General features: G+C 43.6%; 1 protein-coding gene across 7 annotated transcripts in view; it reads left to right on the top strand.

The window, feature by feature from the left end:
- The window catches only part of dock10 (dedicator of cytokinesis 10), a 240,644-nt gene that overhangs the window by 84,260 nt on the left and 129,169 nt on the right, over positions 1 to 27,215 (top strand). For all 7 annotated transcript variants that reach the window (XM_033031141.1, XM_033031146.1, XM_033031144.1 and 4 more), the window contains exon 2: positions 26,140 to 26,259. In XM_033031141.1, the coding sequence (XP_032887032.1) occupies positions 26,140 to 26,259 (120 nt within the window). The remainder of the gene's footprint in view (positions 1 to 26,139; positions 26,260 to 27,215) is intronic.

The raw sequence follows: 27,215 nt of genomic DNA, 5'->3' as shown, positions 1-27,215 counted from the left end.
TACATCAGTGAAAAAGAAGTTGAGGGTGTGACTTGTTAGTCATCATCCATGAGGCCAAAAATAGGGAGTTAAATAGTTAAGAGTGTAAGACAGATGTCATCACAACAACTCATTTTGGACTGAAGGAAGCAACAGAATCTGTATAATGTGCAAACAATTGCTAGCGTGTCTTTTTTCTTATCCAATTTTACATTTAAGTGTTAATTTGGTACAGAAATATTAATAACAGTCCTTAAATGTTTATGCTGGAAGTAATACAATTAATCATATTGATGGATTAAGGTATCTGCGATCTTATCATTATAATAATGTAACAGCATTGTTTTCAACATGGCTTCCTGTGCAAGCCTATTCTTACACAGTTTAGCAGTTGTTTCATTTCATGATCCCAGTTGAAAGTCGATGGAAACAAAGTGTGAATTCCATGTAAAGAATCTAAAATTGTTTAGGCTTCTGGGTGAAGTTTGAAATTATTGTAATTCTTGAGCAAATTTGAATTTTGTAATGAATGAAATATGTACTGTGGTTTGGACTTTAGATACAGCGTGGAAACAGGCCCTTTGGCCCACCGAGTCCATGCCGACCAGCGATCACCCCATACACCAACACACCAGGGAAATTTACAATTAACAGACGCCAAATAACTAACAAACCTATGTTTTTAAGAAGGAACTGCAGATGCTGGAAAATCGACGGTATACAAAAATGCTGGAGAAACTCAGCGGGTGCAGCAGCATCTATGGAGCTGAAGAAGAGTTTCGGCCCGAAACTTTGCCTATTTCCTTTGCTCCATAGATGCTGCTGCACCCGCTGAGTTTCTCCAGCATTTTTGTGAACCTCCAAACCTATGCGTCTTTGGAATGTGGGAGGAAACTGGAGCACACGGACAAAAGCCATGGGGTCACAGGGATAATGTAAAGAGTCCGTGCAGACAGCACCCATAGTCAGGATCGATCGCGGGATCCTGGCACTGTAAGGCAGCAACTCTACCGCTGTGTCGCCGTGCCACCCCAGTTGTTTTGTGGTTTGCTGAACAATCATTCAGCTGTTGTAAGCGTGGACTTTTTTTGTTTCTGTATGCTGCTGCATCAAAGAACAACACCTAATTTTACTTTGAGAGCAGATAACAAAATAATGTGATCTTTTGACTTTGTTGGTATTATTATAGAAACTTGTGTCATCTCATCCTTTAGTTGACCTGAAGAATAACCTTCTTAAATTCCACTGGAAGACAAAGTGAAATCATTTAAGACTGAGGTGAGAAAAAACGTTTTCACCCAGAGAGTTGTGAATTTATGGAATTCCCTGCCACAGAGGGCAGTGGAGGCCAAATCACTGGATGGATTTAAGAGAGAGTTAGATAGAGCTCGAGGGGCTAGTGGAGTCAAGGGATATGGGGAGAAGGCAGGCACGGGTTATTGATTGGGGACGATCAGCCATGATCGCAATGAATGGCGGTGCTGGCTCGAAGGGCCGAATGGCCTCCTCCTGCACCTATTTTCTATGTTTCTATGTTTCTATGTAATGCCATTCCGATGGCTAAAATGTTATGGGCATTGTTGGTGGGGACGGAGAGGCATTATCTACAGACTGGGGTTCAGGAGGGATTGAAGATGACCTCATTTTGAGGCTAGGATTTGCGTGATGGGAATATGAAGCTACAGAACTGACACCAGCGGCAAACTTTGGTCCTCAGGGAAATATAAAGGGTTGAGGAGCATGTAGTATTAACAATGAGTGCCAGATATGTACCTTGCTCAGGCACCAGAGAAGACTGCTCCATCTCATGATATGGTTAGTGGTTAAACATACGTCAGCATGCTATTATAGATTTCCATTTATTCTTGAGAGGCAGAAAAGGTCACTTTGTGGCAGGAAGGAGTAGAAATGCAACATGCATTTGAAGATGACTTTGATAAGTGGCTAAATCATTCACATTAGCCAGTACGTATGCCAACAAACATTCTGCTGGAGGCACTCAGTGGGTCAAGCATCACCTTGAGGGCATAGGGGGAAGGAAAATCCTCATCCTTAGTCCATGTCTTGCTGAACCCCCCCCCCCCCCTCCATAAATAAACCCCCTCCCCACCAACTAGGCTCGTATCTTTTTGTGCTTTTCCATTTTTTACATTGGATGGGCATCGATTATTTATTTTTTTCTTATGGAATTCATGAGGGTTATTCTTCAGGTCAACCAAAGCATGAGTTTACACGCGTTTCTGTGTCGACATTTTGGATCAAAACCCCACGTCAGGCCAGAGTGGCGGGGATGTGGTGAGACAGCGGCTAGTAGCTGATTGTTAGACTGAAGAGGCCTCACCTTGAGAGCAGATGCAGCGGAGGTGGAGAACCTGAGACAAAGCGATGAATTCATTATAAGACACAGGGTAGGTCGAGGCATAGTCTAGGTAGCTGTGGGAGTCAGCTATCTCCTGAGACATGGGTGGCACGGTGGCGCAGCGGTAGAGTTGCTGCCTTACAATACCAGAGTCCTGACTATGGGTGCTGTCTGTATGGAGTTTGTATGTTCTCTCAGTGACCGCATTAGCTTTTCTCTGAGTGCACCGGTTTCCTCCCTCATTCCAAAGACGTACAGATTTGTAGGTGAATTGGCAACGATAAGTTGTAAAATTGGTCCTAGTGTGTAGGATAGTGTATGGGGTGATCGCTGGACGGCGTGGACTCGGTGGGCTGAAAGATCTGTATCCACACTGTATCTCAAAGTAAAGACTCGAGTGAAGTGAATATGGAGACAGTGACATTTAGAAAGGGAAGAGAAGTGTCAGAAATGATCCAATGATTTGGAGCAGGGTGGAAATTATTCGCAAAGTTAAAAAAAATATGAAGAGAAAATGTTTGGGAGTGATACTGGAGAAGTTTTGAGCAAAGAAGTTCCATGGAGCCAATGAAAAGACAGGTGTAGCTAAGATGCAAATATGAACAATAATACTTCCTTCTTGTTTTATGCCAAAGAATGGGTCGACTGGGGTTGTATTCACTGGAATTCAGAAGGATGAGAGGGATTCTTATAGAAACATATAACATTCTTAAAGGATTGAACAAGCTAGATGCAGGAAAAATGTTTCCGATGTTGGCGGAGTCCAGAACCAAGGGTCACAGTTTAAGAATAATGGTTCGGCCATTTTGGACTGAGATGAGGAAAAGCGTATTCACCCAGAGAGTTATGAATCTGTGGAATTCTCCGCCACAGAAGGCAGTGGAGGCTAATTCACTGGATGTTTTCAAGAGAGAGTTAGATATATCTCTTAGGGCTAATGGACTCAAGGGATATGGGGAAAAAGCAGGAACGTGCTACTTATTTTAGATGATCAGCCATGATTATATAGAATGGCTTTGCTAGCTCGAAGGGCCAAATGGCATACACCTGCACCTATTTTTCTATGTTTCTATGTTCTATGTTTCTTCCCCTCTACCCACACCTCCTCATGTGTGTTTTGTTCATTCACAAATGTAATGCGTCCGGTATTTCTCAGCAAACGTGTGGGTTCGTAAGTGTGATATTTCAGTGATCGTTTAGCCTTTTAATTCGACCTACGTGTCTGCTGGTGACGTCAAAACAACTCTACTTATGGGGTTCCCTCTGATATTCATGATCAGAATGAGAAAGTGGCTAGCGAAGATTCAACTTCAATATCATAAGTTGGGAGCAAGAATGATTCACTGTGCCAGAGAAATGCGGCTTGATAATAGCATCAACCAAGAAAATGTGACCTCCTTTAGGGTTAAGGTTAGCTGTGAGCTTGGCCTCTTGTCTGCGATATTCTCTTCCAAGGCAGTATGTATGAAAGGGCAGGCTTTTCAGAATGAACCTTACACAAAGTGGTTACGCAGTGGTTGAGTTGCTGCCTTACAATGCCAGAGACACCAGTTCGATCCTGACTAAGGGTGATGTATGCATGCCGTTTGTACATTCTCCCTGTCACTGAGTGGGTTTTCTCCGGGTGCTCGAGTTTCCTCCCACATTCCAAATTCATGCTGGTTTGTTGGTTAATTGGCTTCTGTAAATTGTCCCTGGTGTGTAGGATAGAACTAGGATAGTACTTGTGATTGGTCAGCACGGATTCGATGGGCCGAAGGGCTTGTCTCCACGTTGTATCTCTTGAAAAAAAGATGCCCATTTTTGTTCACATGGTCTTGCCATTGCGGAAATTGGAGATTGCAGAGAAAATTAGTTCTGGAGCACGTTGCACGTTTGTGGGTGAGGGAGATACAGTTTGGAAAAGGCCCTTCAGCCCACCAAGTCCATGCTGACCACCGATCACCCATTCACACGAGTTCTTTGTTATCCCACTTTTGTATCCACCCCCTACACACTCAGGGTAATTTACAGCGACCAATTAATCTACAAATCTGCATATCTTTAGGAGCCTGAAGACTACAACAACCAGGTTCAGGAATAGCTACTCCCCCACAGCCATCAGGCTATTAAACTTGGCTCGGACAAAACTCTGAACATTAATAGCCCATTATCTGTTACTTGCACTTCATCAGTTTATTTATTCATGTGTGTATTTACGTATATAATGGTATATGGACACACTGATCTGTTTTGTAGTCAATGCCTACTATGTTCTGTTGTACTGAAGCAAGCAAAAATGTCATTGTCCTATCAGGGACACATGACAATAAACTCTCTTGTCTTGACATGGAAGGAAACTGGAGCACATGGAGGAGATTCCTGCACACAGGGAGAATGTGCAACCTCCACATAGTCTCGGTTTACTTTGGTGATACTGCCACTGTGAAAACCACTGGGGCTCTCTGTTAATAGTCATGATGAGATGGACGGACGCTTTTCGAAAGATGCGTTCAGTCTTTTGTTCAACAAAATCCAAAAAGCTGTTCTCAGTTTTTAAGGATGGCCCATTCACGCTTTAGCTGACACATGATAAAAACTGGATATGTTCTCTTCACTTCTCATTTCTCAAACCACTGGGGTAAATGAACCTATGGTGACTCATACAGTATCGGGGATTAGATTCTGCTTCTTGCAGCTCATTGCTCAGAATTGTCCCTAGTTGGGTAGTGCTAGTGTATGGAGATTGCTGGTCAGCATGGACTCGGTGGGCCGAAGGGCCTGTTTCCAACCATGTTGATGTAACTTGTAGTTGGTTCCATCTTGTAGAAGGTACCAAAAAAGGATAATTTTTCTATTTATATATCTGGTGTATGACCTAGGCCGAAGCCTGCCCAGGTACAAGAAGAACCGAGTTGATGAATAGCATAAACTGTGATTGATTTTGTTTTGAATTCAGTCGTGCTTAGAGTGAAAACACTACAAGCTTTTGGCAGGTGTTACTAAGGCTGGTAAATATGGTTGCTAAGAGGAATGTAGGTATTTTAATCAAGACCTTTTCTCTGACATCTTAAGGTATGTGCTTGACTTGGTGGTTTAAATTGCACCATTTTACATTACTGAATTTAATTAGCCCTGATAGTAATATAATACAAGGTGCTTTGTTAGTTATCTCCAAGAGGTGATTTACAAAGATTAGCAAGCTGCTGCGCTTATAATGAGAAGATTTCTACAACAGAAATATTCAATTATGTGCACATAGTTTCTTATCCTAAACTTGCGCATTTGTATACAGGACCTCGCTGTGACCTGATTAATGGTGGGTTTACTTTAGATATAACCTCTCAAAGTGTGACACTTTGTCTTATATTTTTTAACAAATCATCTTAAACTCTTCTAAAACCATTCTGCAATTTTTGTTTCTTTCAACTGTTGCATTAATAAATTAACAAATTTATGTACTATAACAATGTCTAATAAAGAATGGACAGAATGCCATAAATATTATTTTATTTGATGGAGGTTATGGTAAAAAAAAGCATGAACGGCTGGTGAGCTTCAGTAATGTGTTTGGAGATTTAAGGGCCTGTACCACTTGGGCGTCATTTGCGCGTAATGCACGCCATGCGCGTATCACGTGCACGACATGATGCGTGCGTCGTGATGCGTAACGTATGTCACGTAAATGACGCGTAAATGACGCCATAGTGGGACAGGCCCTTTAGTTAACTGGGCATTGTAGACTTGGGCGTCACCAACGGCCCCTGGGTCGGCAGAGCCTGCGGCTGGGGTCTAGGTCGATACCACGGAGGCATCTGGAGAGGACCCGGCAGCGATAGTGGAGAGGTCTGTGCAGCAGTCAATGATGGCGGCGACTGGCGGACGAGGACGGACCATATGGAAGTGGGGGTGCTGCTGCTGGGGGAAGGAACAAAGGAGGACCCTGCGTGGGGGGACCACCATGAGAGAGGGGGAGGGAGATAGAACAAAGGGGGGACCTGGCATGGTGGCGGGGTGAGGGGGGGAGAGAATTTGTAACTTTGTAGGAGCCCTTTATGGGTGACTATTTGCATAGCTTGGGTATGCAAGCAAATAATTGCACTGTGACTTGTCACATGTGACTATAAAGTTTTCATTCATTCACTTTGATACCGAGGGAAGAGTAAGTTGCATAGTTTTCAAAAGGAAAAGCAAAACAAAACTGCATTACGGGCAGCACGGTGGCGCAGCGGTAGAGTTGATGCCTTACAGCGCCAGAGACCCGGGTTTTATCCTCACCACAGTTGCTGTCTGTACAGTGTTTGTATGTCCTCCCTGTGACCGTGTGAGGTTTCTCCGAGTGCTCTGGTTTCCCCCCACACTCCAAAGATGTACATGTTTGTAGGTTAATTGGCTTCGGTAAAAATGTTGTCGCTAAGGTGTAGGATGCCGTTAGTGAACGCTGGTCGGTACAGACACGGTGGGCCGGAGGGCCTGTTTCTTTAAAGTCTAAAGTCTAAAGGTCTAAATGGAAATTTCGATATGGGGCCCTCAGACAATAGTGTTCATGATTGAAAGAGATAATAAAATGGATTATTTTATGAAAAATGTGAAAAGATATATTTTAGTTGTTTAGCACATTATCTCCAACATTCATTTATGGTCACGCATATGTAGATGGATCTCATTCCCTGTCGGAGTCAGATTAAGAATTATTGCAACTAGATGTTGTATAGAATACAATTTCACCATACACGATCGGCATAGATATAAGGGGCTGTGCACTGACATACAGTTCTTAAAATTGTAGTAAAAATGTTGCCAATGTCGGAGATGTTTAGAGAATGAGGTAGGGGTAGGTGTTAAAGAAATGCCCCAACTTGCTATACAATCTTTTCATAGTAATATGCATAAAACTGAAGCAACAATAAACTCCACAGTCTGCAGACTGTTTGATTAATCAGACATCTTGACTTCCTAATGAGGACGTTGCTGCCATCCAAGCCTCCTGTTCAATTTTCTCTGTGGGAATCCCTATGAAGTATTTTAAAAAGCGGGTCAGGATAACTGATTCTAATCGCCAAATAATCTTGAAGGAACCAAAGGGCAGGACAACGCAAGTCAAGTGTTCCTGAATTGCTGAAATCCTTCCCACAGTCATTGGAGCGGTAGAGTTGCTGCCGTTCAGCGCCAGAGACCAGCGCGTGTTCCAATCATATAACCATATAACATATAACAATTACAGCACGGAAACAGGCCATCTCGGCCCTACAAGTCCGCGCCGAACAATTTTTTTTTTCCCTTAGTCCCACCTGCCTGCACTCATACCATAACCCTCCATTCCCTTCTCATCCATATGCCTATCCAATTTATTCTTAAATGATACCAACGAACCTGCCGCCACCACTTCCACTGGAAGCTCATTCCACACCGCTACCACTCTCTGAGTAAAGAAGTTCCCCCTCATGTTACCCCTAAACTTCTGTCCCTTAATTCTGAAGTCATGTCCTCTGGTTTGAATCTTCCCTATTCTCAAAGGGAAAAGCTTGATCACGTCAACTTTGTATGGGTACTGTCTATGTGGAGTTTCCACATTCTCCATGTGGATATTCCCCTGGTGCTCTGGCTTCCTCCCACACTCCAAAGAAGAACAGGTTTATGGGCTTCGGTAAAGATTGTAAATTGTCCCTAGTGTGTAGGATGGTGCTAGTGTACGGGGATTTCTGGTTGGCGCGAACTCGTGGGCTAAATTGTGACTATTTCTACGCTGTATCTCTAAAACAAAAATTAAAATTAAAATCTAACATAATTTAAGTGACCTGTGGTGTGGTGATTTTGTTTGCCAGATATTCCCCTTGCTATTTTCATATGAACATATATGAATGTTAATAGCCTCTGACTGAAAAGATGGGATTTTTTAAGGGGTTGTTCAGCAGGAACAGGAGGAGAAGTCCAGAAAAATCTACCCTCATGGAAATTCCCCAAAATAAATAAAAGGAAATTTGATCATCGTATAATTTAATTATGGGTTTGAAGGCTCATTCTTCGAAGCTGCATTATTGCTGCTGAAGACTCCATGGCACATTTTCAAATGGAGTCATACAGCATGGAATAAGGCCATTCGACCCCTCATCAATGTCGACCAAGATGCTCCATCTAAGCTTGTTCCATTTTCCCACATTTAGTCCATATCCCTTTCAACCTTTCCTATCCATGTACCTGCCCGAGTGTCTTTGAAATGTTGTTATTGTAGCTCCCTCAACAACCTCATCTGGCAGCTCATTCCATATCCCACCACTCTCTGAGTGGAAAAGTTGCCTATCATGTTCCTATTAAATCTTTCCCCTCTCACCTTTCCCCTCACACCTTATATCTGGTTGTAGTTTCCTCGACCCTGAGTAAAAGACTCTGTGCATTCACCCTATCAATTCCCCTTTTGATTTTTATACACCTCTATTAGGTTACCCCTTAGCCTCCAGTGCTCCAAGTCTTAGCTTGTCCAATCTCTCCCTATAGCACAGGCCCTTGAATCCTGGCAACATCTTCATAAATCTTCTCTGCACTTGTTCTAGCTCAGTGAGAAACTTAAATTGAAAATCATTTTGTATTGACAGACCATTGATGGCTCAATGGACATGTATAAGTGTAAGTAGGTGTCCGTCAGCCGCTTCCCCCCCTATTCACCATCCTCCTCAGTCTAATGGCTTCGGCAAACTATGCTTTAGAGTCATTATTCTCCTTTCTTCACTTTCAGCTGGACAATCCACACATTTATAAAATATAAACTGACCCAACTTACTTAATAAATTAATTTATTTTCAAGAAGGGTTTGAACATGTTTTATTCTTAGTAAATGCACAATGTTGTATTAAAAGGGGGTAAACATAGAACATGGAAAAGTACAGCACTTTGGCCCATAATGTCTGTGTCGGACATAATGCCAAGATAAACTAATCTCATTAGTCTCATTAAACTAATACATAGAAACATAGAAAATTGGTGCAGGAGGAGGCCATTCAGCCCTTCGAGCCAGCACCGCCATTCATTGTGATCATGGCTGATCGTCCCCTATCAATAACCCGTGCCTGCCTTCTCCCCATATCCCTTGACTCCACTAGCCCCTAGAGCTCTATCTAACTCTCTCTTAAATCCATCCAGTGACTTGGCCTCCACTGCCCTCTGTGGCAGGGAATTCCATAAATTCACAACTCTCTGGGTGAAATATTGTTTTTTCTCACCTCAGTCTTAAATGACCTCCCCTTTATTCTAAGAATAATAAATGCATGATCCATATCTTTCCATTCCCATAAAGGAAACACTACTTCAAAACCCTTCGAAAGCGTCACCATGGGCAACTAAAGACATCTTTGGCGGCAGCTCTGGAAAAATGTTCTGCTTCCCGAAGTTTGAAGAAAACGAGAATGTTGTGAGTGTAGCAGGAGAAAGAGAGAGGGGCTGATTTGGCTTCAGGTTTACTGGGAGAAAGGGAGGTCGGGGACGTGTTTACATATACGAGAATGGATGATCATTAAGATGGCTGGCAATAATATGTGAAAGATGAACAGATAGAAGCAGGAAATAATCAGCAAAATCATGTTATTTTTGCTCAAGCAAAATGCAGAGCACTGGAGTAACTCAGCAAGTCAGGCAACATCTCTGGAAGGAATCAAAAATAGACACAAAGTGCCGGAATAATTCAACGGGTCAGGCAGCATCTGTGGAGGAAAAGGATGGGTGACTTTTCGGGTCGGGACCCTTCTTCAGGCTGACAGTAGGGGAGAGGGAACTGGAGGTAAGAAAAGGCCAGAACAAAGCAGGATCGGCAACCAGGAATGGTGGAGCCCACAATGGTCCATTGTTGGCTGGGGAAGAGGTGATAACGAAGGGATACAAGGAGACGAACAGTGGAACTAGTAGGATGACGAGGGTGGAGGAGGGGGGAGGGAGGGAATGCAGGGGTTACTTGAAATCAGAGAAATCAACATTCATAGCATTGAAAGTAGAGGAAAGGATGATGGGCAATGTTTTCTTCAGTGAAAAAGGGCCCTGAACTGAAATGTCACCTATCAATCCCTCCGCAGATGCTGCCTGACTTACTAAGTTTCTCCAGCACTTTGTGTTTTCATAAGATCATAAGAGATAGGATTAGAATTAGGCCATTCGGCCCATCAAGTCTACTCCGCCATTCAATCATGGCTGATCTATCTCTCCCTCCTAACCCCATTCTCCTGCCTTCTCCCAATAACCTCTGACACCTGTAATTATTACGTTTTGCTCAAGATTCCAACAATTGCAGTCTCTTGTGTATAGTTCAGTTTAGTTTACAGATGCAGCATGGAAACAAGCCCTTAGGCCCACCGGGTCCGTGCCGGCCAGTGACCCTCGCACATTAACAGTATCCTACACACACTAGGGACAATTTTTACATTTACCAAGCCAATTAACCTACATCCACACATCTTTGGAGTGTGGGAGGAAACTGAAGATCTCGGAGTAAACACACGCAAGTCACGGGGAGAACGTACAAACTCCGTACAGACAGCACCCCTAGTCGGGGTCGAACCCGGGTCTCCGGCATTTGCTGTAAGGCAGCAACTCTACCGCTGCGCCACCATGACCGCCCTTACGCCACCGTGACCGTTCTCTCTTGTCCAAATTATACATCATGTTTAAGCAAATATTATGTTTATTGGACATTTACAATGTGTTTAGGAAGGAACTGCAGTTGCTGGTTTACTCCGAAGATAGACACAAAATGCTGGAGTAACTCGGTAGCATCTCTGGAGAAAACGAATGGATGACTGGGTCTGAAGAAGGGTCTCGCCACCTGTTCCTTTTCACCAAAACATCACATATGCTTTTTCTCCAGAGATGCTGCCTGACCCGCTGAGTTACTCCAGCTTTTTGTGTCCATCTTCCATTTACAATATTGTCATGTGCTTCATAAAGACAATTTCATTATTTAAAAAAAAGTATTCTAGTTAAGTCTCTGCGAGAGAAAAGCGTTTTACTGTGAAAATTACTAGACACAGAAGCTCTCTTGCTTATTATGCAGAATCTATAACAAAGCCCTGTTTTTGTTTTGGTGAGCCTTGTGGGGAATCTCCTGGGAATATTCGTTAAATAAAAATCTCCCCAGTGCAATTTCCCACTTATTTGTTAGTGTTCTTAACATTTAGACAAATTGCAATCGGTACTTCAAGGGCGGAATAGCATGTATTCTGAAAGAATGTCTCGTAACCAGGTATGTTCTGTTCCCAAATCTAAATATGGTAAAGCTTTAAATATTAGTTAACATTGTACCACCTTTCTTGTATTTCTATCTCGTTAGTCATCTGTAGAATTTTTGTTATTCCACTTTGAAGATACCATTGTTAATACAGTATCTTTTTAAAGCGACTGCATTAATATTAAAATAATTTAAATATTTTATTGTATTTAGTTTTAATGAGCTGTGCTTACAAATCAATATGAATATCAATTCTAAGTATGCTTTGGGGAAAGCACACCACAGATAATTATGGGTGGCACAGTGGTGCAGCGGTAGAGTTACTACCGTGCCAGGGACCCGGGTTCATTCCTGACTACAGGTGCTGTCTGTACGGAGTTTGTACGCTCTCCCTGTGACCGCGTGGGCTTTCTCCGGGTGCTCCCGTTTCCTCCCACACTCCAAAGATGTATAGGTATGTAGGTAAATTGGCTGAGTATAAATGTAACATTGTCCCTCGAGTGTGTAGTATAGTCTTTGTGTGCGGGGATCGCTGATCGGCGCGGACTTCGGTGGGCCTGTTTCCGCGCTGTATCTCTAAAACTGAAACTAAAGCTGAGCCATTTTATTTATAGTAAAGTCGCCACTTTCTGCCAATTGTACACCGCTCATTGCGACATGTACTTAGTTGTTTGATTGCTTTTGTAGTTTCAAGGCATGACCTCTTCCATTCAGTTTCATATCTCTTCTCTCACCCCAAGGATCAGCTCGGGAGAATTCTGCATTTAGAACACTGAATTAAATATAACGCACTAAGGTATATAGCACCTGAGATTATGTGACATCAACATTAGTTGGACAATGGTACACAAAAATGCTGGAGAAACTCAGCGGGTGCAGCAGCATCTATGGAGCGAAGGAAATAGGCAACGTTTCGGGCCGAAACCCTTCTTCAGTTGGACAATGACCTGTACCAGAACTAAAGTGTTGTCAATGTCAACAACGTGTTCAGTGGCTTTTGTACTTGTCGTGGTTTTCCTTGTTCTTTTGTTTCTTTTTGTTTAGAAGTTGCCCATTCAATCATTTATCATACACATGTGGCCTCCGGTCTTGCGTGCAGTTCTGGGGCTTAACTGTTCTTATCCAGGCAGCTGCTGAAAGATTGAAACAGTGCACTCAGAGTTGAATTTAAAATGCTGGGGTCACGAATGTGGCAAATATGAATCAGACGTTGGGAGTGTTGTAGAGCAGAGGGATATAGGAGTGCAGGGGCATAGCTCCTGGAAAGTGGCGTAACAGGTAGATAGGGTGGCCAAGAAGGCTTTTGCTACATTGGCCGTCATCAGTCAGGGCACTGAGATAGAAGTTGGGGTGTTTAAGTTATAGCTGTCCAAGATGTTAGTGAGGCTGCATTTGGAGTAGTATTGTGTTCAGTTTTGGTCACCCTGGTACAGGAAGGATGTTGTTAACCTGGAAACAACACAGAGAAGATTTACAAGGATGTTGCCAGGACTTGAGAGCCGGAGATATAGGGAGAGATCGGGCAGGCTAGGACTTTATTCAGTTGCTGAGGAGTAATCTTGTAGAGGTGTGCAAAATCATGAGAGGAATGGATTTGGAGAATGCACAGAGTCTTTAACCCAGTGTATGGGTATCAAGAATCCGAGGAAATAGGTTTATGGTAATATGGGAAAGATTTAATAGGAACCCAAGGAGCAAATGTTTCACACAGGTGTATAGAATGAGCTGCCAGAGGAGGTAGTTGGAGCAGTTACTATAGCAGCATTTAAAAAACATTTGGACAGGTACATGGATAGGAAAGGTTTAAATGTTTATGGCCCAAACGTGGGCAGATGGGACGATTGGAGATGCGGCATCTTGGTCAGCATGGGCAAGGTGGGCTGAATGGCCTGTCTCCGTGCTATATGACTCCACGACTAAATATTTCTGTGCCACCTTGAACCGAGAACTGGCCCCTTTCTTGAAAACAGCTCATTTTAAGTTTTGAGGAAATGGTACCGATGTTGATCCAGATTATACTGGTTATGTGGTAGACGGAGCACGCCAGGTAGGTGTGTGTTTATTTGATGCCGGATCTTCTGTGCTGTGACTGACATCGGAAGATCTGAGAGGATGTCCGTTGTTGCCGGGGGTGGGCGGGTGGAATTGCGTGATAAGGAAGTCGAGCATTTGCACGCTCACCTACAACCGCCTATTTAAAAATGAAGCGAATGACAAACACAGATTTCCTGCAAATCACGTGGACACGATGTCGATGGTGTTTTATTTATTCTTATTTTACGCTCATATATGTATCGGGGAATAAATAACCATGGGGAGAGGACATTGGGGGTTGGAGGAGATTCTGAGAATGTCTCTCTTGGAGTAATAAAGTTATACAGTGTGGAAACAGGCCCTTCGACCAAAATAGCAAAATCAAAATCTGTTGGGATCTGCCAAGTCAATAAATGCTGCTGTTTGTGCTGAAATCCCCTTGAGGAAGTGACACCAATATTGTGTGGTCAGGAGGTTAATTGTACAACAATGGCCCAGTACATGTTTTAGAGTCTTAAGGGCCTGTCCCACTGTACGAGGTAATTCAAGAGTTCTCCCGAGTTTCACCTGATTCGAACTCGGAGAATTACGGTAATAGCCGCTCGTAGGTACTCGGGACTCTCGTGGACATTTTTAAACATGTTGAAAAAACTTCACGAGTTTACCGCGTTTCCCGAGTACCTGCCGTTAGCGTTACGAGCCGCTAAGAGATGTCCCGAGCTCCGACGTACCTGCTGCGTACATTCAATTCAATTCAATTCAATTCAACTTTAATGTCATTGCACAAATACTGAGTATCGGTACAACGAAATGCAGTTTTGCGTCAGTCCGTAGTAGTGCAATATAGAATTTTTTTTTTTTTAAAAAGAGGATACAGAACAATAGAAAATGCAGAATAATTAAACAATGGGGACGGAGGGACCGGAGGAATCTATCGGCGGGACTCCGAGTTCAGCAATGCGACGGTATGATTGTAGAAGCTGTTCCTCATCCTACTGGTACGAGACCTGAGGCTCCTGTACCGCCTCCCTGATGGGAGGAGGGCAAACAGTCCATGATTGGGGTGGGAGGGGTCTTTAATGATCTTCCCAGCTCATTTCAGACACCGTTTTCGGTGGAGGGCATCCATGGCAGGGAGCGGGGCGCCGATGATGTGCTGCGCGGTTTTCACCACCCGTTGTAGTGCCTTCCTGTCCGCAACAGTGCAGCTGCTGTACCATACCGTGAAGCAGGCGGTCAGGATGCTCTCGATGGTACACCTGTAGAAGTTGGTCAGGATCTGGGGGGACAGGTGGGCTTTCTTGAGCCTCCTCAGGAAGTAAAGGCGCTGCTGTGCTTTTTTGACCAGCTTGGAGGTGTTGAGGGACCAGGACAAATCCTCCGAGATGTGTACCCCGAGGAATTTGTAGCTGGAGACGCGCTCCACCTCAGTCCCGTTTATGTGGATGGGGGTATGTCTGCCCCCTCTGACCTTCCTGAAGTCGACAATAAGTTCCTTCGTCTTCTTGGAGTTGAGGACGAGGTTATTATTGGCACACCAGGTTGTCAGGTGCTGGACCTCCTCTCGGTAGGCTGACTCATCGTTGTCACTGATCAGTCCTACCACCGTGGTGTCGTCAGCAAACTTAATGATGGCGTTGGATCCGTACTTAGGGATGCAGTCGTGGGTGTAGTATTTAGGTGTAGGTGTAGGTTAGGTGTAGGATCCGTACTTAGGGATGCAGTACGTACTTTCCACGAGTTTGATTTTTTGTTTAAACTCGGGAGAGCTCTTGGGTAAACTCGTATAGTGGGACAGGCCCTTCAGAGTCAAAGAGCATGGAATCAGGTCCAACACGCCATTGCAGGATCCCCAGTCTAAGCTAGTCCCATTTGCCTGCATTTGGCCCATATTCCTCTAAACTCCTCCCATCCACATGTACCCGTCCAAATGGTGAGTTTTTTAAATGGTGTACGGTACACTTGATAACACTTGATATTGCTGAGAAACAACTATGTATATTTAACTAAACTCAATTATGTGAGATGACAATATACTTAACCTTGAGCCTTGCACCTCTCCATTCAGCTTAATGGTCATGTAGTTCCCATGCCAGGTCAAATTTGGCCCAGGGTCTTTGAGGGGAATCTCCAGAGCAAATATTGAGGCGTTCTCATGAAAAGGCTGTCGAAACAACACAGTGCTAGTTTCGTTTTAGTTTAGTTTAGAGAAACAGGCCCTTCAGCCCACCAAGACTGCACCGGCCAACGATCCCCGCACATTAACGCTATCCCACACACAACACATTACAATTTACAGTTATACCAACAATTAACCTACAGACCTGTACGTCTATGGAGTGTGGGAGGAAACAGAAGATGTCAGAGAAAACCCACGCTGGTCATGGGGAGAACGTACAAACTCTGTACAGACAGCAGTACAGACGACTACAGATCCTGTAGTCAGGATCGAACCCGGGTCTCTGGTGCTGTGCGCCACCGTGCAGCCCTAGTGTACAAAAATGTGGGTATCCTGAACTAGGCAGCACTTACACGGGGAAAGGATAACAGATCTGTACAGGAGCTCTGGCATTTCCCCAAAACAAATTGGTGCCATTTCTTTCAGCTTCATTTTCTTTTCACAACTGGCCTCTCTAAATCTCTGAAAGCTTTCTTTTGTGGCGATGAATTGCGTTGCCAAGCTTTCACTTCTGCTTCTGGGACATCAAATGACATAGTCATGTGACTCTGATCTCATACCACATCTTTCCTATTCCATCCGTATTTGCCACCAACAGTGAAGGAAATGTTGTCAACCCATTCCTCTTATATGTTGTTCTGAAGCAAGCTCGTTGGCCTAAAAGATTCATTCTTTTCCTCTACTGATCTTGTTTCACCTGCTGTGTATTTTGAGCCTCTATTGTTTTTCTTATGGATTCTCAATGTCTGATGTATTTGCTGATGTATTTATAAAGCTAGACCGTTGTGCTTTGTGGTATTATCATTTCTTGATTGGTACGGGTGTCAGGGGTTATGGGGTGAAGGCAGCAGATCAGGTTTGAGAGGGAAAGTTAGATCAGTCATGATTGAATGGTTGAGGAGACTTGATGGGCCAAAATAGGGTGACACGGTGGCAGGCAGTAGAGTTGCTGCCTTACGGTGCCAGGGACCAGGGTTCGATCTTGACTACGGGTGCTGTCTGTATGGAGTTTGTACATTCTCCTTGTGACCGCGTGGGTTTTCTCCGGGTGCTCCGGTTTACCCCCGCACTCCAAATACGTATAGGTTTGCCAGCTAATTGGCTTGGTAAAATTGTAAATTGTCCCTAGTGTGTGTAGGATAGTGCTAGTGTACGGGAATCGCTGGTCGGCGCGGACACAATAGCAAATTGAATATTGCGTGCTGCATATCATCGCACGTTTCCTGAAGAGCTTGGCTTCATTCTAACGTGTGTTTCTTTTGTTCTCTGCTCTGCACCACAAGCACATAGAAAGAAAATGATTTAAATTACCTTGCACACCTTGCGTATAGCAATCTGCATGCTACAGGAAGGCTATGTTGATGTTTTTTACCTATTAGACCAGCAGTACATTTCTTGCAAGCATACATTAGTTGAAAGCCAGGAAATTAAATCTCAAAAAGAAGGTAGGAGAATAGGTCTAAGAAGAAATACGGTAAAATAGATCAGCCATGATTGAATGGCGGAATAGACTTGATGGGCAGAATGGCCAAATTCTGCTCCTATGTCATAGTAAAAAAATCATAGTGTCATAAAGCGTGGTACCAGGTCCTTCGGCCCAACTTGCCCATGCTAACCAACATGCCGCATCAACACTACTGTCTGCGTTTGGCCCATATCCCTCTATACCTATCCTATCCATGCACCTGTTCAAATGTTTTTTAAACAAGGTGATAGTACCTGCCTCAAATACCTCCTCCGGCAGCTCGTTCCATATACCCACCAACCTAAAACCGAAAATAAGTTACCGCTCAGATTTCTATTAAATCTTTATACCCTCATCTCAAACCTGACATCTGGATTCTCCTACTCTGGGTAAATACAGTGCATTCACCTTATCTATTCCTTCTCTGATCTTATACACTGCTATAAGATCACCTCTCATTCTTCTGCGCTCCAAGGTATAAATTCCTGGTCTGCTCAACCTCTCCCCATAGCTCAGGCCCTCGAGTCTTAACAATATCCTTGTAAATCGTCTCTGCACCCTGTCCAGCTTAACAGATTTCCAGCTTAATAACAGGGTGACCAAATATCTTATGGTCTTGTGTAAGAAGGAACTGCAGATGCTGGTTTACACCAGAGATTGACACAAAATGCTGGTGTAACTCAGCGGGACAGGCAGCATCTGTGGAGAGAAGGAATGGGTGACGTTTTGCGTCCCGCTGAATTATCCCGGTATTTTTTGTGTCTGCGTCTTATGCTCTTATCTGACATTAAATGCAAACGGGATAAAATAGTTCTGGACATACAAGTGATGAAACTATGCATCTTGGAGTCATAGAGTCATACAGTGTGGAAACAGGTCCTTCGGCCCAACTCGCCCACACCGGCCAAAAATGTCCCAGCTACCCTAGTCCCACTTGCCTGTGCTTGGCCCATAACCCTCTAAACCTGTCCTATCCATGTACCTGTCCAAATGGTTCTTAAACAATGGAATAGTCCCAGCCTCAATTACTTCCTCTGGCAGCTTGTTCTATACACCCACAATCCTTTGTGTGAAAGAGTTACCCCTTGGATTCCTATTAAATATTTTCCCTTTCATCTTGAACCCATGTCCTGTCCTGTGTCCTCTGGTCCCCTACTCTGGGTAAAAGACTCTGTGCATTTAAGTTGAACAACAAATTACCTGTTAAAACATTCTTAAATCATTGTTAATTTTGGAATAGTATTTTATAAATTCTGCATAAAACCACACGCACCGCATCCTGTGTCTATCACAGTTCTCTGTCTGCTATTTGTGCTCTGACTAGTGGTTAAAGGTATACTTCCACATTTGCTTGAGTAAACTCTATTTACTTGCTCACTTATTTTTGACAACTATTTTTCACGATACAGTTAAGTAAGGTTGTTGGAGAATTTCATTTACATGGCCTCGTGTATGAAAGATCTCAGACGCGTACATATCGTTAACTTGAAACAAAGAAAGAGATTTTGGAATGTTTTCTTTGCAAGACCTAACCTTTTCAACATAGGTAGAACATAGGGTATAGAAACGTACAGAACATGAACAGGCTCTTTGGCTAACAATATCTGTGTCAAACATGTTGCCACGACCATCTCTTATCTCGTAGGGTCATAGAATCATACATTTGATGGCAATCTGTTCGATGATGTTGAGCTTGGCGGTGGTAAGGCCTTCAACATTGAGCTGCAGTAGTGCTAAACCTCGACAGTTGGTGGCATTTAACGGTGCCGCCTGGCCTGGGGTGGCATGGCTTTTAGCGGTCTGCAGACGCGGTAAAAACATTGGTTTTGCTTTGTGGACTTATGAGCCTGTAAGCTACTTGTGGAGGAGGCAGCGTAGAGGCTGTCTTTGACCCAGGCGTAGAGGCCGAGATGGAGAGACCAGTGGAAGTCAGCTGAACCATCTAGGCTACAACATTACATCAATCACCCCATGGACGTCCCTGGACGGACGAAAGGAAGAGGAGGAGCCAGAGGGCTGAGGGAGAGCGGGGAAGGGGAGGAGACAGCAAGGGCTAAAGGAAATTGGAGAAGTCAATGTTCAAACCGCTGGGGTGCAGACTGCCCAAGCGGAATATGAGTTGCTGCTCCTCCAATTTCCGGTGGTGCTCACTCTGGCCATGGAGGAGGCCCAGGACAGAAAGATCGGGTTCGGAACGGGAGGGGGAGTTGAAGTGCTGAGCCACAGGGAGATCAGGTCGGTTAATGTGGACAGAGCGGAGGTGTTCGGTGAAACGATCGCCAAGCCTACGCTTGGTCTCACCGATGTAGATTAGCTGACATCTAGAGCAGTGGATGCAATAGATGAGGTTGGAGGAGGTGCAGGTGAACCTCTGTCGCACCTGGAACGACTGCTTGGGTCCTTGAATGGAGTCGAGGGAGGAGGTAAAGCGACAAGTGTAGCATCTCCTTCGGTTGCAAGGGAAAGTGCCCGGGGAGGGGGTGGGAAGGGTGGGAAGGGAAGAATTAACAGGGGAGTTACGGAGGGAGTGGTCTTTGCGGAAAGCAGACGGGAGGGAGTTGGGAAGATGTGGCGAGTGGTGGGGTCACGTTGGAGGTGGCGAAAATGACGGAGGACTATTTGTTGTATGTGACGGCTAGTGGGGTGGAAGGTGAGGACTAGGGGGACTCTGCCCTTGTTCCGAGTGGGGGGATGGGGAGAGAGAGCAGTGTTGCGGGATATTGAAGAGACCCTGGTGAGAGCCTCATCTATAGTAGGGGAGGGGAACCCCTGTTCCCTGAAGATTGAGGACATTTCCGATGCCCTGGTGTGGAACACCTCATACTTCTGTTACTACTTTCAGGTTGTTATGGACTTGGACCCCAAGATCCATCTGTATATCAATGCTGTTAAGGGCCATTCTATTTAATTGTACATTTTCCCCTTATATTTGACCACCCAAAGTGCAACGCCTCACACTTGCTCGGATTAAACTCAAACTGCCATTTCTCCACCCATTTCTCTTGCTGATCTCTATCCCACTGTATGCCTTGACAGTTCATGACCCCAGCAATCTTGGTGTCTTCTGCAAACTTACTAACCAACCTGTCTACCTTTACCTCCAGGTCATTTATATACAATCACAATCAGCAGAGTTCCCAGCATAGCTCCCAAGGGAACTTCACTGGTTCCGGACCTCCAGCCTGAATATTGTCCTTCCACCACAACCTTCCGTCTTTATCAGTGAGCCAGTTCTGAATCCATACGACCAAGTTCACTGTGGTAGACCATGGATTTTGTCACAGGTCTGATGCATTGACCTTCGAATTCCATTGCCCTCAATGGAATTGAGTCTACTGATTGTTTTGAACTATGTATAAATTGGTCTGGATTATATCTGTGTTTATCCAGGGAAAGTCAGTGTTGATGACAAGGCGATCGATATTTGCTCATCCCAAATTTTTCTTGAGAAGTTGGTGACCTGCCCAGCCGTACCACAGACGTGGTCCATGTTAAAGAAACATAGAAACATAGAAAATAGGTGCAGGAGTAGGCCATTCGGCCCTTCGAGCCTGCACCGCCATTCAATATGATCATGGCTGATCATCCAACTCAGTATCCCATCCCTGCCTTCTCTCCATACCCCCTGATCCCTTTAGCCACAAGGGCCACATCTAACTCCCTCTTAAATATAGCCAATGAACTGGCCTCAACTACCTTCTGTACTCCCACGATGGCAAGAATGTATTTCCTCAGATTTGGAGACCAAAACTGTACACAATACTCCAGGTATGGTCTCACCAATACCCTGTACAACTGCAGTAGAACCTCCCTGCTCCTATACGCAAATCCTTTTGCTATGAGTGCTAACATACCATTCGCTTTCTTCACTGCCAGCTGCACCTCCATGCCTACTTTCAATGACTGGTGTACCATGACACCCAGGTCTCGTTGCATCTCCCCTTTTCCTAATCGGCCACCATTTAGATAATAGTCTACTTTCCTGTTTTTGCCACCAAAGTGGATAACCTCACATTTATCCACATTATACTGCATCTGCCATGCATTTGCCCACTCACCCAGCCTATCCATGTCACCTTGCAGCCTCCTAGCATCCTCCTCACAGCTAACACTGCCCCCCAGCTTCGTGTCATCCACAAACTTGGAGATGTTGCCTTCAATTCCCTCGTCCAAATCATTAATATATATTGTAAATAGCTGGGGTCCCAGCACTGAGCCTTGCGGTACCCACTAGTCACTGCCTGCCATTCTGAAAAGGAGCCGTTTACTCCTACTCTTTGCTTCCTGTTTGCCAGCCAGTTCTCTATCCACATCAATACTGAACCCCCAATACCGTGTGCTTTAAGTTTGTATATGAATCTCTAAATAACTAAAGAAGTTATTTCAGAGCTGTTAGGTTGGTGGCTTCAGGGATTGCGGACCAGCAATGATGAGGGATCAAGACTAGGATAGTCTGTAACTTGCAGATCTTGTTCTAGTTCATCTGGGTGCTGGTGGTTGCTGGTTGAAGAAGTGTTTGACAAATATGTGTATGGTACCCTGGAGCTTTGGTGTGTCCATGATAGGAGCAGTAAACATTTTAGCTGTTGGATGGAGTAGCTGTTATGTGGATTGCAATTTTCTAGATGTCATCACCTTCTTGAGAGTCGAGGCTTAAATCACCTGATCAAATGGAGGGGAATCCATCTTACTCTGCGTTATAGATGCTAGAAATGCTTTGGAGAAAATGGAGATGAACCACCTATCACAGAATAGTCAACTTTCTACCTGCTAGCCTGGCCTGTGAATGGCCCAGTTGATTTTCTGATCAAATGCCACCTCCAGGGTGTGGGGGAATTAGTCCAAAGCAATGCATTTGAATGTCAAGATTTGGTAGTTGCATTCTCTATTTCTGGAAGTGGCCATTTAGAGCAGTGAGTGACTTACGTGAGGCAGAATGAATAAAAGTTATCCGCACTGATATTTAATATTTGATGACCCAAAAGTATTGCCAAATCTCTTTCTTTCTTTCAGTCACCACAGCAATACAACATTGTAATTACAGATGCCATACATGCTGTACTCCAAACCCACAAAATATATCCTCATTACTACAATACAGAATTTAGTTTGATCTGAATTTACAGTCCTATAAAACCATGTAAAACATTTCTCATGCAAGACTCCTATAAAGTCGATGTGTGTTGCAGTGTTCAGCTTTAGGTGATGTGATGCAGACAAAGAAACACTAGAAAATGTTCAATATGAACAGTTTTGTGTTTGTGGCCAGTGGACGCCAGTGTTATGTTGGTCTGCCTATTATTTTTAATTCTGTTGGGTGCCAATTTCTTTTATTAATGAACATGGAGACTTATTCAGATTTTATGTTTATAGATTTTCTTTTAAGAATGAGTGTAAAAATAGTTACAAACATGGTAATTTGAGTCATCATGATCACATTACATTATTCCTCAAAAAAAAATCTTATCACCATTGAAATGTTGTCCAGCTAACTTCATGTCCTATTTAAATTCATAACACATAACCTCTTTAAATTTTAATCTCTAGTTATTGAAGGTCATTTTACAAAATTAAAGATTTAAGGTGCAGCAAAATTTCAAACAGAGGTAGATAGATAATAAATTGATTTATCTTTCAACAGCAGTTAAATCTGTAAAATGTGTGAAAACACGTGAAACTATAAAAGAAGGCAGGTTGCAAAATGATGTTGTTTTTATCGGAAAATGGTGAAAAGCATGTTTTCATCCCTAATTGACAGATGCTTTTGAGAAAAATTCTATTCTTACAAATATGTCAGTTTATTTGATCCTCAGGCAGAATGGTATAAAACGGAGCACTAACTGTAAGTACTTGGTCGAATAGATATACAGTAATATTCCAAAGATGATGTGTTCATAGATGCACAGAATAGTTGATAGTCAGTCAGCCAATGTTTTTGATTTCACAGGAAGTATAGCTGGCAGCATCTCTCTTTTGTTAGATCTAATAGTCCACTGATCACCAGAGCATGCTAAGTAGGCACAAAGCCTGGCGAGTTATATCCCTGTTTCGGTTTTGTACAATGAGTTAAAGTCAAATGCAGCCTGAGGAAGATTTGCAATTCAGTTATCATCTACGCCATAATGCCTTAATGGAGAATAATATCCAGGTTGAACACTAAGCTGATGTCAAGTTGTTCTTGTAACAGTAGAATCAAGGAACTGCAGATGCTGGTTTACAAAGGAAAGACACCGAATGCTGGAGTAACTCAGCAGGTTAGGCAGCAACCTTGGAGAACATGGATAGGGTGACTTTTCAGGATGGTCCGAAGGATCCCTACCCATAAAAAATCTCAGGGAGATCTCTAGCAGCTGCAGCACATCACTTATCCATGTTCTCCGGGGATGTTGCTTGACCCGCTGACTTACTCCAGGATTTTGTGTCTTTCCTTGTTCATGTAGCCAAATGTCTCTGGAGTTTAGAAGGATGAGAGGATATCTCATTGAAACATATAAGATTGCTAAGGGCTTGGACACGCTAGAGGCAGGAAAGATGTTCCCGATGTTGGGGGAGTCCAGAACCTGGGGCCACAGTTTAAGAATAAAGAGTAAGCCATTTAGAACGGAGACGAGGAAACACTTTTTCTCACAGAGAGTGGTGAGTCTGTGGAATTCTCTGCCTCAGAGGGCGGTGGAGGCAGGTTCTCTGGATGCCTTCAAGAGAGAGCTAGATAGGGCTCTTAAAAATAGCAGAGTCAGGGGATATGGGGAGAAGGCAGGAACGGGGATGATCAGCCATGATCACATTGAATGGCGGTGGTGGCTCCAAGGGTCAAATGGCCTACTCCTGCACCTATTGTCTATTGTCTATGTTGCCAAACATCCGAAATAAATCCCTCATTCACTTCTGCGAATAACCTGGCAAAGGCAAAAAATAATTCTTGCTATGTTCTTTGAACTTCAGGCAGAACAGTGGTGTAGCTGATAGGCCTGATGCCTCACAGCGCCACAGGCCCAGGCTCAATTCCGACATTGCGTGCTGTCTGTGTGGAGTTTGTACATTCATGCGTGGGTTTCCTCCGGGTGCTCTGGTTTCCCCCCACATTCCAAAGACATACCAATGTGGAAGTCTCTGTAAAACTGCCTTTACTGTGTCAGGAGTGGATGAGAAAGCGGGTTAACATAGAACTAGTTTGGTCGAGTGATCCATAGTCAGTGTGGACTCATTCTATCAAAGGTAGATACAAAATGCTAGAGAAACTCAGCTGGTGAGGCAGCATCTTTCTTAAACATCTTCGTCATCCTATCACACTGTTTTATGAAACAAATAGGAATTATGAAATATGAATTATGAATCTTGCCATAGAGGGAGTACCGAGAAGGTTCACCAGACTGATTCCTGGGATGTCAGGACTTTCATATGAAGAAAGACTGGATAGACTCGGCTTGTACTCGCTAGAATTTAGAAGATTGATGGGGGATCTTATAGAAACTTACAAAATTCTTAAGGGGTTGGACAGGCTAGATGCAGGAAGGTTGTTCCCGATGTTGGGGAAGTCCAGGACAAGGGGTCACAGTTTAAGGATAAGGGGGAAATCTTTTAGGACCGAGATGAGATGAGAAAAAAAAGATTTTCACACACAGAGAGTGGTGAATCTGTGGAATTCTCTGCCACAGAAGGTAGTTGAGGCCGGCTATATTTAAGAGGGAGTTAGATGTGGCCCTTGTGGCTAAAGGGATCAGGGGGTATGGAGAGAAGGTAGGTACAGGATACTGAGTTGGATGATCAGCCGTGATCATATTGAATGGTGGTGCAGGCTCGAAGGGCCGAATGGCCTACTCCTGCACCTATTTTCTATGTTTCTATGTTTCTAAAGGTCTTTGTTGATAGTTAAGAAGCAGGAAGTGGAAATTGTGTCCATGTCTGAAGTACATGGCATGTAAGTATGTAATCAAGTTACGTGTGTGTGTGTGTGTGTGTGTGTGTGTGTGTGTGTGTGTGTGTGTGTGTGTGTGTGTGTGTGTGTGTGTGTGTGTGTGTGTGTGTGTGTGTGTGTGTGTGAAGTAATTACATCACAACCTGTATGATGTATGTACATATGGTGATATTGTTTGCTTGCAGTAAAGTATACCCACATGTTCTGAAGCTGCTGCCATCTCATATAACCATATAACCATATAACACTTACAGCACGGAAACAGGCCATCTCGGCCCTACAAGTCCGCGCCGAACAACTTTTTTCCCTTAGTCCCACCTGCCTGCTTGAGATTTTTATGGGTAAAACAATAGAAAGATAATTCTATAGTTTTAATTCAAGCAGAAAGCCCTCTACCATTCTCCCAAGTAGATTAATGAATGGCCAATAAATCCTGGCCTTACTAGTGGAGTTCATGTCCTGAAAACTGAATAGTTTATAAAATCACCTCCAAATACACCTCCGTTTCCAAATGGTATGATAAAATTGTACTGAGGGAAGATCTTTGTATCAGGTAACCAATGATCACAGCATGGGATGCTCAGAGAGGGCAGCTCATTTGATGAAACCTTCAATTTTAAGTTCAGTCATTGCTGGCAATACAAATTGGTAGTCGTCTATCTAAAGATGTTATTGCATGTATTGATGTGGTGCTGATGCCAATGATGGGTACGTTAGCAGCGTAGGGTTTTGGGAGTATTCATTCAAATACAAGCAACATAGTCTTTTGAAACGTTGTGTTCAGTTTTGGATGTGAGAAGAGCTCAAGTCTGTTAGATGTTGTCCATAAAATCGGATAATAAGTACATTTAAAATACACTTGAGTTAATGTGAAGCAAAAATGAGTGAGATTGTTATTAGAGAGAGAGGTGCATTCAGATTCAATGCACTAACAGATGCTCACACATTTTCGAGTCTTGTGTGAGTTTTCAGTATTTAAATGCAGATGGATTAACACTTTTTATATCTTTCTTTCTCTAAGCAAGAAAAGCCTAAAATCGTTGAACCACTGGACTATGAGGCAGTGATTGAAGAACTTGAGGGCCAAATTCAGGATCACCCTCTCAAAGACATCTTGCTCTTTCCAGACAACGATTTCTCTGTAAGTTGAGGTTTTACACTTGAAAAGACTTTGTTCGCCTGGCTTTTTAGTCACTGTAAATAAGTGTTTTTTTTTTTAAACTTTAGGTTTTGTGGTACAAGCAATGTAAAACAGTACTCATTTCCTGTAAAAATGGATTCATTGTTGTATTAATGCAAGGTTCTTGACTTTGCATCAATAATGCATTTTTAACTTTTCGAATATCATAGACAATAGACAATAGACAATAGGTGCAGGAGTAGGCCATTCGGCCCTTCGAGCCAGCACCGCCATTCAATGTGATCATGGCTGATCATCCCCAATCAATACCCCGTTCCTGCCTTCTCCCCATATCCCCTGACTCCGCTATCTTTCAGAGCCCTATCTTGAAAGTATCCAGAGAACTGGCTTCCACCGCCCTCTGAGGCAGAGAATTCCACAGACTCACAACTCTGTGTGAAAAAGATATATATTGTCTTTAGCCATATTCTTACTAATATTGCATTGACCCGTAGACTTTTTTGTCTTTTCCGTACCACAATAACAACTTATAAGGGCCACTATTTTTTCTAATATGATGATTAGATATGGTGGGCTGAAGTGAAAGTACATTCTGAGTACTAAAGACTGTCCTGTGCATATGAAGCTGTATTACTGCAGGTGTGCAATAAAACTCTGAAACACAGGCTAACAGCCACATTAAACAAACAACTTGACTTGTATTTTTTAATGTACCTAAAGTTCCCACGGTACTCGTGCAGTAGCTGTACTGTTATCTCTCCCGAAGATAGGCACAGAGAGCTGTAGTAACTCAGCTGGTCAGGCAACATCTCTAGAGAAAGGGAATGGGTAACATATTGGATCGGAACCCTTCTTCAGACTGAAAGTAGGGAGGGGGTGGGGGGGGGGGGGGGGGGGGGGGGGGGAGGGTGGCAGGGGCAACCACAGTTAGGAGAAGACCCAAAAAGAATGAGAAA

Source organism: Amblyraja radiata, chromosome 13 (assembly GCF_010909765.2).
Source record: "Amblyraja radiata isolate CabotCenter1 chromosome 13, sAmbRad1.1.pri, whole genome shotgun sequence".
Lineage (NCBI taxonomy): Eukaryota > Metazoa > Chordata > Chondrichthyes > Rajiformes > Rajidae > Amblyraja > Amblyraja radiata.
Note: the sequence above shows the minus strand (reverse complement) of the source record. Positions and strands in the feature narration are given on the sequence as shown.